The following is a 21,096-nucleotide window of genomic DNA, read 5'->3' as shown; positions in this document are numbered from 1 at the left end:
CAATTCTGCAAATACCATTTCCCTAATGCTGTGGTTCTCAAACTTCAGTGCATATTATAACCATCTAGAGAACTTCTGAGAAAAACCTAAACGTGCAGTGGTTACGTGCTTGGCAAGTAGCTAAGAGGATGACTATTCAAAGCCACCAACTGTCGTGCAGGGCACAGATGTTGCAATATGTTTGCATAAAAGTCAGAGCCTTGGCAAGCTGAGGGAGCAGGGCTGATTCTTCCTGTGAGGTTAGTATGAGTCACAGTCGACTAGGTGCACAGGGTTTTGTTGTTTCTTAAACAGGTTGCTGGGCACCCACCCCAAAGTTTCTGATTCAGTCCATCTTGGGTGGGCTTGAGAATATGCATTTTGAACAAAACCCAGGCAACACTGAAGCTGCTTGTAGGTCAGCTGCTATTATGTCTGGTTAAGAATGTTTTCAGGTGTCTGTTTGGAGCCCCACAGGCTGCTGTCTGGGGAGACTTCCCCTCTTAGTTAGGAAAGCATTAATCCTAAAGAATATAGGTTTGATGAAACAAGGATTCGGGGGCATCATCAGCATATACGTAATTCTGATTCAAAATGTCTTTCAGCATCCCTGGTGGCCTCACACACATGCTAAATAGGATGCTACTGACAAACTAGTGCTTTTCAGCCATGAATCCTTGGGGAAAACAGCCAATCACTTAGCACTATTCTCTAAGAAGATGAGGGGAAATCTGTTAATAATTCCCTCCAGTACTTTCTGCAAGCTTAAATAGGTGAGATTAAATTTCACAGGATAACAGAATCCCCCCAAATGCCGGTATTAAAAGCTGTGGATGGATCAGATAGACCTGAAAGAATGCTTTGGGCAGTTGGGATTCCCTAGAAGGAGGCATGAAGGTCAGAAGGCAGCAGACCTGCACAAGTTGGTAATGTGCAGAATGCCGTTGGGGAAGGCCTTGGTAAGAAAGTGTGATACAGAGTGACTTCAATAGCAACATCTTACGCACAGAAACATACCAACCATCTATTGTTTACCTGGTTCCTTTTTCAATAGCTTCAAAACATAACAGACCCTTAATTTGAATACATTTTAAGTAATGCCTTCTTGCTAATCACTGACATCTCTTGACAAGAACTGTGTTGGTGCAATGCTTAAGCTCCCTGCTGCCAAAAGAAAGGCTACCCAGTGATGCCATGGAAGAAATCAGCTGTCTTCTTACAACCTTCCAAACACTGTGGAGGCATTCTAAATTTACTTGACAGCACACATCAATATCATTTATTATTATTATTAGCATTAAGTACCAGATTGCTTAGTTTGTTAGTTGAATTTTTTTCCTATTACTATACAGCTCTGATATATGTACCTTCATATGAATTAAAAATACATTTATTTTAGTTGAGTCTGTTGGTCACCACTAGGCATATATTATGGAGCACGACTGGTACACTTTTAAGACACTTTTAAGACCAAGTGATGGTGTTGCAACTACACTTACATCATCCACATCTGCTGTGTAAACAAATTGTTCTACACTACGGCACTCTTTCTAGGTGTCTGTTAATTACTAGAAATATTAACCTGGGACTATTTTTAGAAAATAATCTCTATAAGCTAACACACATTTAATTTTATATTAAAAGAATGGGATTTATAGCAGCTCTGCACCATTTGGCACCTGCACATCATTTGATTTGCTATTGTCATAGATGGTAATCAGAAACCTGTCACCACGATTGGTGATACACATATACCCAAATGCAAGCAAATAAACAAATAGTATTGCCCCAGGTACCTAGAGTTAATGTGTGTCTTTAAGAAGCTCTCTCATATCAAAGCACAATGTACACCTTTATTGCTTTATGGTGATTTGACAATGTCATTCCAAAGAACTACATAGGTTTATATTTTTGAGTGGTGTAAAAATTCAGTACAGTATTAGAAAGTAGCATGAAAAGTCAAAAAGGAGGTAGGCAAAAGTTATATATATATATGTGTGTATATACACATATGAAAATATATTGATATGTGTTAAATGTAGAATTTTCTCAGGAAGGCTCCCTTTCCACATGAAATGACAGAAACTCTATACTGAAACTATTGGCAATGTATATACACATTACATTTGAATCAGCTTGCAATTAATGTATCCCCAGTCAATTGGTGAGACAAAATCTGCTATATTAAAGAAATGGATATCAAAGAAGCTGACAGGTGAAGTTGTCAAAATTCAGCACTACATGTGATAATTCTGATGGTGAGTTAAAAAAAAGACTATAAATAGCTAGGAACAGTAAGAATCTATGCCCATTCAGGATTTTATATTTTAAAAGCTTAACTATATTTTAAAATTCTGAGAGTTGTATTATATTACCTAGAAATATCATTAAAATCAAACATTACATACTGTCTAAATCTTTCATCAATTTGTATATATCTGTGTGTGATTTGCAAAACTCTTGGCAAATTAAATTAAAAATCGTAGAATTTTCCACAAACTTTTTGAAGCCTCCTTTTTTAATTTATCATTTTATTGGGAACTCTTAAAGATAATATAACAATTTGTAATTCAATTAGATCAAGCATAATTGTATAATTGCTACCACCATCATTTTCAAAACATCTTTCTTCTTGAACTCTTTGATATCAGCTCCCCTTTATACACGCCCTCCCCCAGGAACGCCCTTGTTATATTATGTAGATATTATTATTATATTTTTCCTTTATTTTACATCATCCAATGTATCCAGTTACCTATAATTCTGTTACTTGTTCCCCTCACATGAGGTTATACAGTCAGCATTGCAATCAATACCCCCTACCCTCCACCCCATATTCTCTTTCCATACCCTAAGGGAATCATTACTCCTATTACTATTTTCTGAGGGGTTTATCTATCTTAGATATCATGCATCGAACTATCTTCAGCATACAACCTGAGCATACACAGGTCTAACAAGATCAATGAGGTAAAACTAAGACCATAAAAGTAAGGGGAAGAAATATTAAATAACTAGAGGACAGTTATGTGTTTAATCAGTGATAAACTTCACTCTTGATATAACATCCCTTTCATGTGACCTTCTGTGTGGAACTGTTCAGTTATCTTATAGGTGGGTTTTGGGTCTATACTTTGTCTACACTCCTTCCCATCAACTGGATTGCTTGTTTTTGAACTCTTGATACCCATTCCCATCATGCCTCATGATCACACAGGCTGGAGTTCTTCTTCCATATGGGCTTTGTTGCTTCCCTGGTAGATGGCTACTTATGTAACTTCAAGTTTTTAAGACCCCAGATGCTATACTTTTAATAGCTGGGCACTATTGGCTTTCTTCATATGAGTATGTACATGTGCGTATATGTAACTTTCTAGACAGATATAGATACACATGTGCATCAATAGACATAAATCTATCAACTGTGAACATTTAAATCTGGTTTATCATTGTCACATTATATTAAATAGGTTTAAATTGTTATTGGATTGGTTTTAGTTATAAGATTCTCCTGAACAATGGAACAAAATATTTTCTGGTCCTAGGCTATCCTCAAATTTTTGCTGTATTTGAGACAATTGTTGAAGCTACTATGCCAGTCCATTTCATTGAGTGTCCTTAATTTTTCAATTGATCCACTACTTTACCAAGTATGCTTTCTTTACCCAGGGCCTCTTCGTTCCTGATATGTCCAAAACACTTGTGTTGAAATCTCTTACCCTAACTTTGAAGGAGCCTTCTGAGTGCATTCCCTCCAAGACGGACATGCTTGCTTTCTCACAGTCCATCATATGTTCAACAGTCATCACCAACATCACAATTAAGATGTTCCAATTCTTATTCAGACTTCTTTGTGCATTACTCATCTTTCCCTTGCATACGAGGCAATGGCAAATACCTTGGCCTGAGCCAATCACATATTAGTCTTCCAAATGGCAAGTGTTCTTCGACAACTTTAAGCCTTTGGCAACAGAGTTGTCCAATGCAAGGCAATCTCTTGACTGCCGCTTCCATGAGAATTGACCCTGCATTCAAGTAGCATGAAGCCCTTGACACCATAGTAAATATTTTCTCCATTTAGCTCAATGCTCTTTATTCACTTGTGAGAATTTTATTTTCTTTATGTCAAAGTGTAATCTATAATGTATACTCTAGTCTTTGATCTCATTCGTAACTGCTTCCAGTAACAGTTGGTTTACAGCATGCAGGATTGTGCCGTCTGCATATTTCACACTCTTCACGAGCCTCCCTCCAATCCGTATTTCACATTTTTCTTCATATCGTCCAATTCATCAGATTATTTGCTCAGTATAATAAATAAATCAATAAGTATAGTAAAAGGATAACAACCCTGATAGACACTCTCCTGATTTTGAGCCAGGGGATGTTTCATTGTTTTTTTCAAATGACTGCCTCTTAGTCTACATACGGGTTTCAGATGAGCACAACTGGAATTCCCAATGTCCACAGTGTTGCCCAGAGTTTGTTAGAGTTCACACCTTTGCACAGTCAATAAAACACAAGCAAATCGATTTCTGGTATTCTCGGCTATAACGCAGAGTCTATATGATAATCCTAATTGTATGTCCTCATCTGAAAAAGAAATGGATATCCAGCAGCTCCCAGTCATTGCACCGATGTAGTCATTTAAAAATTATCCACAGCAAAATTTTAACTGCATATAATATCAATGACATGATTTGAAAACTTCTCCATTCTCTGGATCACATTTCTCTGTAATAAGCACAAATATTACAACTCAAGGATTGACTTTTTTCTTCAGAGTTTGAACTTGAGAAATGCCGAGTGTATCTTCCCTTTTAGTACCCTAATTCCTGCTCTTTATACTTTTATGATATTTTCCCCTCAGGTTGTCCTTTGAAATGTTCTGTTCAGCTCTTTTACTTCATCATTTATTTTAGTTTTGTTGTATTCAGGAGTACATTTCAAATTCTTTTTTTTCCCTGATATCCATTTTTGAATGTTTTTTTCTTTCTTGTCTTTTTAATGACTTTTTGCTTTTTTCAAGTATGAAGTTCTGATGATTTCTCAAACTTTTCTCATTTCTTATGGTCAATATTGTCTTATTTCTCTAAAATTTGAACTTTAAATTTTTTCTTTAGCTTGAACTTCAACTTGACCCGAGCAATTCATGGTTTGTGGCACAATCAGTCCTGGCCTTGTTTTGGTTGATAATTTTGAGTTTTCTATTGTCTCTTCCTACTGATGTAGTCAACTGGATATGTCCCATCTGATGAAGTCAGTATGTGCAGTGGGCATTTATGTTGTTGAAAACATGAATAAGTCTGGACTTGCACATTCTGTCACGGGCTGTTCAGTTTCATTTCTGTCACCAACTTCCTGTTTAGCAACAATGACTCCTTCTTTGTTTCTAGTATTTACATTCCAGTCATCAATCATTGCATATTAATGCTTCTTTGTTCAATTTGAGACTGAAGAAATTTGATAGAATTTTTAATTTCTTCATCATTGTGTTTCTTGGTTGTTATATTGGGTGGTACTAGGTGTTTTACTAACTCATCTTTCTTGTAGTTGTATGGATATTATGCTATCACTAACAGTTTCATATTTCGAAATCAATCCTGAAATGTTCTTTTTGGACAATGAATATTGTAGTTTTCATATTCAATTTATTATTCTTGGCACATAGCATATTAGTGTTGTATTCAAAATGGCTTATAACTGTATCACCTTACTCATACTAAGAATATTGATTTTTATGCATCTGATTTCATTTTAGACAACTTTACAACTTCCCAGATTTCTAATTCATACCTGTCACATTGTTGATAGATGTTTGTATCTGTATCGTCTCATTTTGGGTTATGCGGAAGGCTTTGTTACATCCATTTCATTAAGATGAACTGAATGTTGATGAGGCAGTTCTTCCCCTGTCCCATTTTGAGTACCTTTCAGATGAAGCAAGGAGACCTGATAGCACTGTTGGTCAATTGCTAACCTGCTGACCGAAAAGTCATCTTCTCCAACCTGCCCAAGCCTTCCTGGGAGAAAGATGAGGTGGTCTGCTCTTTTAAATGTTACAGCCCCAGGTCCTGCATTGGGTAGCCATGAGTAGGAATCAACCCTATAGCAGTGTGTGGTTTTTTCCATTCCTACTTGAGGGCTCATCTTCTTGGACTACATGTTACACTGTTCTACTACTTTACATAAAGTTTGAAGTGGCTCTTTTTTCCCCAGAAATGGTTTCTATATTTTCCTTCCCAGTCTGTCTTGGTCTGAGGCTCTCCTGTAGCCTACCTGACTGTGCTGGTGTTTGAAGGACTGGCGGCATAGCTTCCAGCGTCATAGCAATGAATAGCAAACACCACAGTACAATTCACTGTCCAACAAACAGGTGAGTGATGGATTTGGGTATTAATTTATGTGACATAGAATCTCTTGTCCCATTCATAAGAGCTTTCCGACATATTTTTGGATTCATAAAATTAAGAATTTCGTATTTGACATGTGTAATTGATAAAGCACACACACTTATCTTGCAAAGATATAAGAGAAGCATACGAAATGATGTAGAGAGTTGTATTTGGCTTAAGGTGAATATATTCTACAACTCTCACTTTCACAGAGCTACTTCTCAACCTACCCTGGGGGTTTCTAAGTCTGCACATTTTTATGGGAGTAGAAACCTCACCCTTTATCCTGCCGATAAGCTAGTGGTTTTGAACTGCTGATTGTGTGCTTTGCAGCCTAACACATGACACATTAGGTCACCAGGGTTCCTCACCCTACCACTTCTGCTTCACCTTACAGATTATAATTGGAAACTCCTTCCTTCACTCCCAAATGATGTCTTCCTTCTTTATACTTCTATAGCTTTGTACTCCTTCCACTATTACATCATTTGTCACTTTATACAATGCTTATGACTTTATACCTACTTCACCAATTAAAACACAAGCTTCTTAAATGGAACAGATCATGTAACTTGACACAAAATATAGAAAAATACATGATCTATATGTGTGTTGGATATGGCAATATTAGATTTTAGGAATATGAGAAGTCTCACAGGAAGACTCTCCAGTAATTTGTTATAAGCAAAATAAAACCCACAAATGTGTATATAAATACATACACATATATGTACCTCAATTATTTTCCATTACAATTTTGTATGTTAAAACTTTTTTGTTTTATCACACTATCATATCAACCTACATTTAAAAAGGCAAAAATTAATAATTTATGGTGTTCAATTTCTCAAAGATAGTTTTGACTAGGAATAAAAAGGAAAAGCAAAACCAGAAATATAGGCAAACAAGGTGTCAACAGCTATGGAAACGGTCAGAATCAGAGAGGACCAGCAGGTTCCACAGCAACGTGTCAAGAGTGAAGAGAGCGCTGCAAAGTGTGTCCCCGTCATGCAGCTCGTTCCGAGAACTCCGGGCAGCAAGCAGGAATTCTTAATGCTGCTGAACCTAGGATGAAGAATAATAAGAGCGTGTCAATGTTAAGAGAAAATACATGTAAATCATACATTAGCCATATTTAAAAATAAACTTTTATTGTTAGAAAAGTTGCTCTTTATTATTTCTGTACAAAACAATTATGCCTCGAAGTGATCCTATGCACTACTGCTTGTCCCTGCTCAATAAGGACGCGGGCATGCTTACAAACGCCCTTGAGGTTAACTGCATTGGTGTAAAGTGTAGTGCTCCTCCAATATTCAAACACGTTTACTAATGCTCAAGAGTCTTCATTTCTTAAAGATGGACGTAAAATCTGAAATGCCATCTCACCCACTAATTGCAAATTAATTCTGACTTATAGTGATCAGGCCTGTACAGGATTTCTGAGGCTGTAAATCATTATCAGAGAAATAGCCTCATCTCCTCCTCAGGAGTGGCAGATGAGTTTTGAACCAGCAACGCTCCAGCTAGCAGAATAGTGCTTGCCTAGACTGCAGCCAGGGTTCTTTGCAACAATATAGCAGATAGTGAAAAAGGAGCATAAGCAAACGGTTTCTTGAATAAAATAATAATTGCAAAATCAATCTGTATATACCAGAGAGTAATAACCATATGAAGATTGTTTTGTACTTCACCACTCAGTAGTAATTGTATAAATTAAAACGTACATTTTTCAAGAATGGTTGAAATAAGCTAAGGCATCTGAGATCAAATGTGGAAAAAGTTTGTCACTTTTTCTTGGAACACTGTTATCTTTCTTCATCTCCTTGGCAACCAAGTTAACTACCTGATTGGGTAGTAAAATCAGACTCAGACTCACATGAATTAGATGTCTCACTTTATATGGAGCTTTGTTAATTATTTCAATGATATAAATAAATGCAGTGTCAGGTAAGCAAGGAGACATCAGAATTTTCTGGTCACTGCTTGTGTCTCAAGATGCATTTTTAACCCAGAGTAAGATAGGGGGGTCTCTAATTAATGACTAGCTCCCCCATTCTTATGGAAAAGAAGTTCTAGTTTATACGTGTTGCTTATGTGACTCATTTCAAGGAGCTGTACTTTATAATTTTAAAATTTTAAGAATTTTTTTTTACCATCTAATCCCCAGACAAACAGGCATATCTTGCTAAAGCATTCCATATGCTAGAGCGCCCTCACTTGCATCCATCAATAATCTGTCTGAAAGCAGCAGGTTTACAAGAATATTTAATAAAGTTAACTCTCATTTTTCTTTCATCAGCTGCCCCTGTCTACACATTTACACCTTCCCTCCCCAGAGGGAGAGAATGAGCTGCGTGCCAGCTGCGATTTCTTTCTCAGGAATGAATTTCTACTTGCTCTTCCAGATTAGTTTGTATGGAATCTTTTACAGGCTGACCTTTATCAGTGAATGAGGCTATTACTGTGTAGTTATGAATGGTTGTGTATGGCTCATCATTTTATCATTGTGAAATGAGAGATTGACCTGGCCAGGATTGTCTCTGATCAAAGAGGACTTAAGTTTTTTCCTTTATTTTCTATTAACAAATAAAATTTCTTAGCTCTTTGTGTTTGCCTAGAATTGATAACTTGTTAACTGGTCATCTATTAGAAAAGAAACTACAAAACACGTTATTTCTTCATATTGTTTCTTAAACTGTGAGGTATTAGAAATTATTCCAGAATTTAATGTATGCTGGTTTTGAGTTCTGCTCATTATAGTTTATAACGTATGCTCACTTGGCCTATATGCAATTTAAAAATGAGTTGATATCATGCTTTTAATTATGGTAAATTAAGTTGTTTCATAATTTCCCCAGTCTGATGGCTGTAATATTAATCAGACCAAATCATCACATTACATAAAGTTAAAATGATGATCATTAAAATGACGATCGTTATTGCATGCTATGTGATGCTATTTTTATTTCACTCGGCATCAACCACCTCCCTTTCCTGAATATGGAGGTGAAAATCAAAGTTAAAGGTGATCTGGGTTTTTGTTTTCATCACTGCCATCATACCATATGAAAAGAAAATGACGATTTGATTTATTGGATCTCAAAATTGGAACCCTACGGCTGCTTACTCCTTTATTCCTATGAGTAATTATTGGTAGGCTTAGGACAAGAGACGCCTACACGTTTCCCTAATGTACTAGTTGTCCCTAAGGAGAATAGTATTCATTAACAAATAAGCATTTACACCATTAACAGAAATATTCATATACCAGACTCATAGAGTGGCTGATCATTAGTGATCATTAATGAGCATTAGGTGTTAAAAGGACGAACACTGACATGCATGAATGATTTATAACAGAAAGCTGGCTAATTTGAACAGTAAAATATTAATACCCTTTGCTTGAAGTTGGAACTCTGATAAATCTAATCCATTATTTTCTGATCATATCTTAAGTGACATTTGAGAAGGAACACTATTTGCTCCTTAATTTCAACCTCACCACAGAGGAATGATCTGTTTTTGAAGCATGATTGTGAATGCACCTCAACACTTAGTATTGAGATGGGCATTAAGTAATCATTCATTCGGATTACTAATTTATGGTCTTTTCATTAATCTGAATAATTATTTGGGTATTCAGTTAATTTGATATATATCCTATCAAATAGAATATAAACAAAAGTCTTTGATATTGTCGACCAGTCCTTTTGGTAGATACAGGGAGACAGGGTTTAGATTCACTTGATATTTCTCTACGTGGTCTAGTGTCTGGTACAGATTCTGCCTTCATGGTCATCTTTCTGCATGTGTCAGTCATAGGTCAGTAAAGTATTTGAATTGTAAAATCACACTGAGTACTACTCTGTTAGACATTTAAAAAGAAAAAACAAAAAACCCCTGCTATCAAGTTGAACCTGATGCATGGCAACCCTGCAGGACAGAATAGAACTGCCCCGTAGTTTCCAATTTGTAATGTTCACACAAGCTGCTGCCACGCCTTTCTTCTGAGGGGTAATGCGCAGGCTCTGTCAATCACTTTGTTTGTTTGTAGCTGAGGGTTTTAACCATTGTGTCGCCATTAATTAATGTTCTCATTTGATTTCTCTGGGTGTTAATATTAATTTCAATGGCTACACAGAACTCACAGACAGTATTACTGATTAAAGGGTTTATTAAGGAAGTAGACAAGTTGTAATGCCAATGAGAATTGCCCAGGGTTGAATTATTTAGCAGGACGCAATAAACAAACTTCTTTCGGGACGACTAATAAATATCCAGAGGGGCATACCACTCTACTGCAAACCTCAACCTGAAGGCTTTCACTTCCAAATCAGTGGGTGAAAACATCTAGCTCCTCGAATTAAGTGCCCAGAGACACTCCACTACAGTAAGCCTCAGCCCTAGGGCACTGAGTCACACTTCCACAGGGCAGCAAGCCCAGCGTCCCCAATTAAGTGCCCAGAGACACTCCACTACAGTAAGCTCAGCCCTAGGGCACTGAGTCACACTTCCACGGGGCAGCAAGCCCAGCGTCCCCAATTAAGTGGCCAGAGGCACAGGCCTCTGCAAGGCAGCCTCCGGCACAAAACCTCTCAGCTTCCCTGTGCTCTGTGGGCTGGGGAGTTGATCACATGTTGCATTCTCTAGCTCCTGGTTCTGCTGACGCTTCTCTGATGGATTTTGGATTCAGTGGGTTCCCTGCACAAGGATCTTTGGTCCCGATGACACGCTTCACGCCTGGCTGGTAATGAGATCCCTCCTCCTGCTTCTCAGAGGGCTCATTTTGTACACAGCAAGATAGCATTCCAGGGAATCCTGTTCACAGTTACAGTGAATCCTATCAATAAGATTCTCCCCCTACTTCCTTACCAGACTCATGCAGGGAAAAGGTCTCTTGATGGGAAGAGTCCTATTAAGAATTCAGTGCCTCTATAGCATCTTATAGTGAGATCCTAGAGATGGATGATAAAAACCAACTCAACAATTCTGACTTATACCCACCCTATAGGACAGGCTAGACCTGCCCCTGTGAATTCCAGAGATTTTAACTCGTTCTAGGCATCGAAAGTTCCATCTTTCTCCCACGGAGGCTGCTGGTGGTTTCAAACTGCTTACCTGTGGTGAGCAGCCCAACCTTTAAGGTCCTGAGACAGCTAAGTGAGGTGCTATAGCTGTAGCCGAAAGTCTTGTTACTTTGACTGCCTAAGAACTTTACTTCAATTTTTAAATTGATTTCCTACATTTATATCTTGAAATAACATGTCCCATGCCATTACTATCTACATTGTGAAATAATATTTTTCAACCTATTCTTGCTCTAGATCCAGTCTCCATTACCTGTTCACAATATTGAGTTCAAGTTTATCACTGGGTTTCTATATTTCATAGCATTATAAACTCTAAACATACTCATTTAGACTGAAAATCATGAATTCTCTATTTCCTCTGATGGCCTGCTTTCAACCTACTGACCACTCTTCAACTTGCTACTGAGCAAATGTTTTCCTGTTTCATGATTCAGTAAACCAAACCATATACATATTATTTTTTGAAATAGTACAGTTCCTATCTTTCGCTATAATGCAAAGCACATAGGATTTTGTTTCAGCCAGACCAGATGTTACCTAAAATTTGTCATCCATGAACATATGGCCTAGGGAGCCTTGGTGGCATAGTGGGTTGCCCTTCATACTGCTTACCTAAAGATCAGCAGTTCAAAACCACAAGCCACTCTTACAAAAGAGTACAATCTCAGAAACCCACAGGGGCAGTTTGGAATAGAGTTGATGACAATGATATTCAGCTTTGGACTCTTTGAGCCTATTTCTTTTCTGTAAGGGGTTTTCAAAATGTTCAGGTAAAAATTTCTTTATCTTTCTAGTCCATTTTTCCACAAACTGGTTTTGCACTTAGAGATTTTGGAGGTTTTTTTTTTTTTTTTTTTTTTTTTGCTTTGTAAGACAAGCAAGCCTAAGGCTGGGTGTTAAATCTGTAAATCATAATAGAGAAAATGTGCTCCTGGTCTTCAGAGAGAGATCAGGAGAAAAACTTAGTTTGGAGATAAATACTTTTCTTTCTTTTTGATAACAAATAATATAGAGGTGTCAGGACACATCTGTGTGGGGATTAAAATGGGTTAGATCTAAGCACTCTCTTATGTTTTTTGTTCTATGAAAGAAATGCCAAACGTGGGTGGTTTTAACAATAAAAAACAGTTTTGTTTTGTTTTGTATAGTTACGGAGACTAGGAATGCGGATTTGGTGGACTAGTCCTAGGGGAAGGCTTTCTGTCTCAGTTCTTGGGAAAAGTCTTTGTCTCCTTTCTCTCTGTCTTCCTTCTTTGATGATCTTCATGTCCCCCAGCCTCTAACTCATCTGTGCTTGTGAGGCTGAACAGACCTGCTCTTCTGTAACTCAAAAGTTGCTGACTGGAAAAAAACCAAACAAACCAAAGAACCTCTACCCTCCGTGGTAGTTATATAATCTGTTGTCAATTTGAGAGGATTTAGGAGTGAAGGGGTGGGATTTAGTCTCTCTGTCAATCAGGTCATAGCCCATGTGGCCTCTGTATGGACTCGGCCTTCTGAGGATTCTGGGAATCCCCCTATTTCCTCCTTCGAGGCAGGAGACACACTCTCTCTGTCTGCTGATTCCCTGAGAGATGCTCTACTGACATGACACATGACACTACACAAGAGCCTCATAGGCGAAGATGCCACATGGAATGCCCAGCCAACGCTGAGACGCTTCCACCGCCACTGAATCCACAAGACTTCCCACCCACTGGTTTGATCTTCCCACCCACTGATCTTCCTGAACTTGGAGCCATTACATGTGTTTTGTGGATCTGAAGAAAACTTTATAAATTGGGATCAGAAATATGGGCTAAGACCGGACTTATGGACTTGATCTGGAGTGGGCTGGGATGTTTTCTTACTGTACAATCACTCTTTATATAGAGCTCTTTCTTATACACATGTGAGTGTCTTTATGAGTCTGTTTCTCTAGTCTACTCGGACTGACACAGCCTGATATAGTCTCAGTAATATAGTAAAGATAAGGGATTAATCTTTACAACATATATTTTTGGTGGGAATAATTTAATCAATAAATAAGAATTTAGGAGAATATCTAGTATATAATAATAATGACTATTAGTTTTATTATTATATATTTAACAGGACTCATAAATACTGAAAGTAATCACTCCCTTGATCATATCCAAGGATATATAAATTTCAATTTGACTTTACTTACCTTCTATTACATTGATAAAATATTTATTGTGCTTACAAATTATTTCTTATCATATCAGTTCCCTTTTTCCAAGAATAATATTAGTACTTTCATATATATAAATATATGAGTATATATACACAAACATCTTCTTATGTCTCCTGTTATTATGAAGTGGAAACGTTAGATCTCTTGGGGGAGAGCTATACCTCAGTCCTTGACTTTGCATGAGAAAGAATTCACTTTGAAGCCAGGATTATAATCCAAGTGAGTTTTATGAAAGTTAGAAGTTTCAGGTTTATACAGGCACTCTCAGAGCCCCTCACCCCGTACAGCCTGCCGAGAAGCTGTTCAAGGAAGTTGTGCTCCGGTATCCTGTCTTTTTAATTCCTCCATGGGGAGGCATGGCTGACAACCCTGGTCAATGCATTGGCTGAATTGAATTCACCTGGCCCAGATGGGCCAACCCAGGTGCAAGCCCACCTAGATGTACCACCCTTCCTTCCTGGTCAGAGCTCGAACCTCTGAGCATGCATAATGGACACCCAGTCCCTATGCTAAGCTACCTAACAGAAATTCTAGCTCTCATTCATTGCCAGAGTAAATTATGAATCTTTGCTACTTAATACCAAAATAGGGAGAATTGGTGTGATTCATGTAATAGCTGCCCCATGGTCTAATTTTATAATTTTTGGAGAGTGGAGAGACTCTAAAATTTCAGAAGTAGAAATTCATATGAATCTATGAATTCATGCCACCTAAGCTCTGTGAATGAAAATATTTAAATATTAAAATATGAGTTATAAACAATAGTGCATGTAGAAAATCATGAGTTGAAGATACATTAATATCCATTTTCTTTATATTTATACTTTTACATCGCTTATAGCTTTCAACAGTAAATCATCTACCATGAAAGAATATGATTAAAGCATTCTCAGGCATTAAATCACTGGTAATCTCTATTTTAAATTCTTCAAATCTGATTTATGTATAGCGTCTTTTTTATTTCTGAATTTTCTGCTAACTGTGCCCAAAAGGATAAGAGATCAGAGATCCTATATGTATATTCATAAATACTATTTAAATATTAACAGAAAAAAAAGCAAGATGGGACAGTACTGATGCTAAATGCATCCGTGAGACATAATCCCGATATGTGTGGCATAGTTCAATATTTTATTTCTGCCTTTTATTGAAAATAGTACTATTATAAATACACATTATGTATTGATTTATTATCACCATAAACATTTGGCATTGTTATTCAATCAAGTGTGGCATTATCATTAAAATTTAGCATCACTTGACATTTTTGAAGCATAATAAACTGGTTTATATCAATGAGTTATAAGGTTCTACATTACACAAATGTGACAAAAGTAATATAGAAGGCATATCTTACATACTGAATCCGAATTTATTTGTTAATTTGAATTATTCAAGCAATATTTTGCCCCCCAGAAAGCAGGCATTTTTGTTTAGTAGAAAAAGGTACAGCGGATTCTAAGGTTGTTCCATGGTCTCTCCTTGTTTTCACCTTTCTTATTGGCTGCATGTGGAAAAAAGTAAAATCAGGGAATAACAACTAAAATATATAGCATTTATTTCCAACACTTCCCTGTTAGGATCTGGTTTAGACCTTCGGCATTTTCAATCCACTTAAATAACTCCATAAACAAATTAACTAAATATTGTTATTCCCATTTTGTAAGAAATACCTCAATGAGATCTACCTACTTCCATAAAGCAGCCAATGGAAATCAAATGAGTCCCAACAAATCCTGTTATGCCTGGCGTCCACTTGCCATCATAGGGAGGGTGACATGAAGGCCATGGCCGCAGCAATAATAACATTCCCATTTTATATATGAGGAGTTTAACTGTTGAACAGATTTAATGTTTATCCAAAATAAGTAGTAGAAGCAAGTTTCAGACTTGATTCTATTTATTTCTCCTATGATATCCCTATCTAAATAGGTAACAGCCTTAAACCCACTTTCTTTCTTTCTTTCTTTCTTTCTTTCTTTCTTTCTTTCTTTCTTTCTTTCTTTCTGTCTTTCTTTCAACACATTGGATGCTAGTTTAGAGCATATGTAGTATACTGGAGAATGTCTCTCCAATCTTGAAAGGTATTGGCTCCTAGCTGGAACTGTAATCATGTTTTCAGAAGGCCATTCCATCATTCTATCAACCTATCTGCCTCAGGAGGATGGAGAACATGGTGATGTTAGTCCGTGTTATGAGCATCACCGTACTTCATTTGCTGTAAAGCAAGTACTTTGATCTGTGCTTCCTTGAGGTGATTTTGTGTGAGGTCCCCTACTGGTGGATAAGACATAATAGAAGTCCCTGAATCATTGTTTTGGCAGAAGTCATGGTTGCAGAGAGAATAAATCATATTCGCAGTCAGTGTATTCAGTAAGAAGATATCTATCAAACTATGCCCTTGATATAATAAGAAACAAATCCATTGCCGTCCAGTCAATCTTCATTCTTCATTGTAGCTCTACAGAGGGTGTCTAGGGCTTTAAAAATGGGAGCGGACAGCCTCATCTCTCTTCCATGAAGGGATGGTGGGCCTGAGTGTCTAATTATGATTAGCAGTTCAATTCTTACTCGGTGGTACATTGTGCAAGTAAACTTGTGCTGAAGATTATTCAACAATGGTGGAAACAGTACACTATCGGAAAGCTGCCACAGAGTCATAATGGATTCAGAAGGGGACATGGAGTGGGCACTGATGTCATTGCTAACATCAGGTGTTTCTTGGCTGAAAGTGGAGAATACCAGGAAGGTGTGTACTTATGTACGATTGATTGTGCAAAAGTTTCGACTGTGGATGATAACTGTGGTAATTATTTCTTTTGTAAGAATTAATAACAGACTAGAGTCAAGGAGTTGGAGATTGAAGATGTCCCAAATATCAAGATAGTACTTAGTTCCGTTTTTCTCCCTCTCCTCTCGTGAATAGATAGTCCTTTATGGTCCAGGGTTCTGCAATTTACTGACCGCAGTGTCCCATGGATACTCACGAAACTTTGAAGAAATGTCACATGTTTTGGCGGTGCGAGTAAGTACAGATTCTGAGGGTTTGGTCAGCTAAATTCAGGGTCCAGAGCCAGAGTCCCAAATGTTCAAAAGCCACAGCGGATATGCTTCTTTTCTCAATGCTCAGTCAGGAAAATAGAGGTCTGGCTTTCCATGCAAGACAATGAGACAATGAATGGAAGTGGAATTATATGGTAGGACCATAATTTAACCAGGAAAACAAAGAATGTCGCCTGGTTCATGCTGGGTTCTCAAGTGGAATCTTAAAGACGTCACCAAGGAAGCAAAGCATGTGCCATATTCACAGCTTAAACTGAAGTCAGGTCTTAATCACTTCTTACTCCTGTTCATTGAAGATTGAGAATGACCTCCAAAATGGAATGATAGCACAGGCTTATAAAAAGCCAGACTTATAATATATCACTTAAATAAGCATGGCTAGAATAGCTACATCAATTGACTATATCTCAATGATAAATTATGGAAAATGCTTCAAAGAATGAGATTTCCAGAATACCCACTTGTGTTCATGTGACACTTGCACATAGATGAACAGTCATTAAAACAGAACAAAGTAAACGTGTGAAGGTCATGTCCTTTCACCAAGCTTAATCAATTGATATGCTGAGCAAATAATCCAAGAAGCTGAACTCTATGAAGAAGAACTTGGCAACTGTCTGGAGGAAATCTCATTATCAACCTGGGATATACAGAATAAATACCCTTGATTGCTGAAATTGAGGCAACATTGAAGTACACCCTAATGAAAATCAGAGGGCAGCATTCAGTATGGACTGCAAGTCAATGTGACGAAAATAAAACTCCCAACTGCACTAATACCCGAAAGAGTGATGGGGGCGGGATAAAGATTGAGGTGGTCACGGATTTCCTTCCACTTGCACGCAGATGCAGAAGAAGCAGTCAGGAAATCAAATGGTGCGCGGCATCAGGCAGCTGTGCCCACAGTTCTCCTGAATGGACAAAGAGCAAAGATGTCCCTTGGAGGCGTCAGATGCACCTGACTCAAGCCATCTCATTTTCAATCACCTCAGATGCTTGTGAAAGCCAGAAAATGAATAAGGAAGACAAGAGAATTTATACCTTTTAATTATGAGGTTAGAGAAGAACATTGTATATACCATATGTTGCCAGAAGACAAACAATTTCTTTGGAAGAACTATAGCTGAAATTTTCCTTCGAAGTCGGAATGACAAGTCTTCCACTCATGTGCTTTGGACATGCTATCGGCAGGGACCAGTCCCTAGAGAAGGACAGCATGCTTGGTTGAGAGCAGAAAAATGAAAAAAGAAGACCTTTGATGAGTTAGATTGACAAAGTGGTTGCAACCATGCATCCGAGCTGAGTTCTCTGAGGTTCCACAGACCTAGTCAGATGTGGTTGTGCCATGAGTCAAGAGGTATTGATGACACATAATATACGCATATAGTCTGTACAGCTGATTATGTCCTGTGGCTCTGTGGAGGAGCATCATTCCTTATATTATGGGAAACATCTCTAAGGACCGAGTTTAGCAACCCCCCACCCCCACACACACCTAATTCCAGGGAAAGACCGTTCTTACTGAAACTGCATGTTCTACGCACCCTAAATTGAGAGCCAGTCAGCTAAAGTTTAAAGTTTACAGTAGCTCACAACGTTTTGTTAGAAATGCAAATATACCTTTTACCATATGGAATGGAAAGCTCTGAATCTGAGCTCATACAAACTGTGTTTTATTAGGACCTGTCAATGAGTTTGATGTCTGCCGAAGTTGTGGCTAAATTGCTTATAAATGGGCCCAGGGCTAATTTTAGCATTAAGAAAGTTACTTTATGTTTCAGGATAATATTATTATTTTTCAACCTTGAAGTAGCCCAGGGTGTTTGAGCCATCCTTAAAATAACAGTGTATACACTTCTTTCTTAAGCCGCACTTGTCAGAAGTTCCTCCTGGGAATCTTCCTGAATGCTGCAGGAGCAGGATGCATCCAGAACAGACACCTCTCACTCTTTCAGCATGATGCTTTTAATATTGTTTGATTGTGGCAAAACTCTCTATATAACAAAATATCCTCCATTTCAACATTTTTGACATGTACGAGTTGGTGACATAAATTGCATTTACTGTGTAGTCTAGCTCTCTCTCTTAAATGTTACTATTCCCTTAGCAGAAACACACAGGCATTGATTCCCTCCTTCCTTTTCCCTTCTCACCCAGGTAACCGCCAACAACCTTAGTTTTCTATGTTGTTGTTAACTTTTATGGAGTGGTGCTTTGACTCATGGCAACCATGGATACAACAAGATGACGTGACCTGCACCAGACACTTGGTTGGTTGCAATCAGACAGTTCTGATCCATAGCATTTTCTCTGCAGAACTTTTATAATTAGGCCACAAGGCCTTTCTTGTTAGCCTTTCTTTGACTGGAAGATCTGCTGCAACCTGTTGTCGATGCATTTGTCTATCGAGAACTCCCAACTCCCTGCCATTGTATCTGTTCCAGATCATAGTGACCCATTAGGATAGAGTTGAACCTTCCCCTTTGCCCTTTGGTCTCTTAAATCTTTGTCAGAGCAGAGAATCTCATCTTTTTCCCAAGGAAAGAATACTGGGTTCTAATTGCTGACCTTGCGGTTAGCAACTCAGTGCATAACCTACTACATCAGCAGGACTCTTGCATTTGTCTGTACTAGATATTTAATGTCCATGGGATCACATGCTAACTGTTTCTTTGACTTCCACTTGTAACTCAGTGTACCTTGTAGTATGGATCAAGACTTCATTTCTTTAGAGTTGATTAATATTCTTTTGTATACACTACGGTTTGTTTGGCCGTCTGTTGAACGTTTGGGTAGTATCTGACTTTGGCTGTTGTGACGAGTGTTGCATTCATTACTTGAGTATACAAGAGCACCTTTCTTTTCATGCTTTCATTTCTTGGGTGGGGGTACATGTCTAAGGGAGGATCGTTGTGTCACATGAGAATGGAATATTTAAATATGTTGTGTTTACCGGTACCTCCAAACTATTTCCAATAGGTGCTTCCATTTTATTTTACATTGATCCAATTTAATAATATTCTTGAGCACACTTATTTTTTGCTGTTGTTTGTGTTACATTTTTCTGGTGTATTGATGGTAGCAATCCTAGTGAAGTAAAGTAATATGGTTTTGATTTGTGGCTTTGATTTGTATTTCTCTAGTGACAATTTTACATTTAGAAAAAGACTGTCTACCTACTAGTGCAAGGCATTTTCACTAGAATTCAATTAACAAAGGTTTCCCAAAAGTAAATGAGTGACAAAAATAAACAAGCGTATATTCACATCGTGCCTTAAGAGCATTCCATTGTTTTGTAGTAGAACAAACAAAACACATGCCCCAATTTTGAGGAGCAATGGGTGATGTCAGATACGTGGAAGGATTGGTGTTTTCCAGGAGGAGCCTGCTGTGTCTTGTTCATCAAAATTCTCATAATATCTGCTACTGTTCTTTTATGAAAGAAGGAGCACTTTATAATTTTGTGTTTATTGTTGTCTTAGTTCCACGGTTCCTTCAGCTCTCTCTTCTCCTACTTGCCATTCTAATTGTGTCCTTGCACAGATTGACTCGCCCACTTTATTGACTTTTTTCCAGCTTAAATATATGCCGCCAAGTAATAAACAGATGTATTTATTTTCATACGTGGCATGATCCAAAAGAGAACTTGAGTTACAGAAATTAGAGCATAAAAAACAAAAGACCTCAGCTAATCATAGAGCACGGAATGCCCCGACTTGAGAAATACCCTGCGAGGCCACAAAGATGCCGCGGATTGCGCATCACTGTTCCCTTCTTTGCGACCCCTCACAGTCATTGATTCCGAGAATGTATATCGCTAATAACTCAATCTCAGATTTCAATATAGAACATTTAAAAAGCCATGTGTTCATCTGAACATCTTAAGCTATAGCACGTAAAATTAGAATCAAATCATATATGGAGCAGAAATACATACAAGGTTTTTTCTATTCTTTCTTTGTGTTGTTCTTGTTATAGATGGAGCTGGCTAAGGAAGAAAAGTGTGAATTTTTGCCGTTTCTTTCCCCACGGAAGGTTATAGTAAAAGGTGGGAGAATTGTTGGAATGCAGTTTGTTCGGACAGAGCAAGACGAAACTGGAAAGTGGAATGAAGACGAAGATCAGCTAGTCCACCTGAAAGCCGATGTGGTCATCAGTGCCTTTGGCTCCATGCTGGGTGATCCTGAAGGTAGAGTGCTCAGAAACTGAAACGTGTTATGCATGGTCTGTTATTTAGTGACATAATCCTTTCCAGCTTTCAGGGAATTGTTTTTCACTTTAACACTCACTGATCTCCTCTCATACGGAATGCAAGCAATCTTGATTTTAAAAGGCTTAGAAATGGTATTTAATGCTTATGCCAAATTATCTC

At 37.8% G+C, this 21,096-nt stretch overlaps 1 protein-coding gene across 1 annotated transcript in view; it reads left to right on the top strand.

The window, feature by feature from the left end:
- Positions 1 to 21,096, top strand: part of DPYD (dihydropyrimidine dehydrogenase) — a 1,117,227-nt gene that overhangs the window by 468,185 nt on the left and 627,946 nt on the right. The window contains exon 11 of the mRNA XM_075558725.1: positions 20,703 to 20,913. Within this exon, the coding sequence (XP_075414840.1) occupies positions 20,703 to 20,913 (211 nt within the window). The remainder of the gene's footprint in view (positions 1 to 20,702; positions 20,914 to 21,096) is intronic.

Source organism: Tenrec ecaudatus, chromosome 1 (genome assembly GCF_050624435.1).
Source record: "Tenrec ecaudatus isolate mTenEca1 chromosome 1, mTenEca1.hap1, whole genome shotgun sequence".
In the NCBI taxonomy this organism is placed as follows: domain Eukaryota; kingdom Metazoa; phylum Chordata; class Mammalia; order Afrosoricida; family Tenrecidae; genus Tenrec; species Tenrec ecaudatus.
The sequence above is the reverse complement of the archived record's forward strand: the minus strand, read 5'-3'. Positions and strand labels throughout refer to the sequence as shown.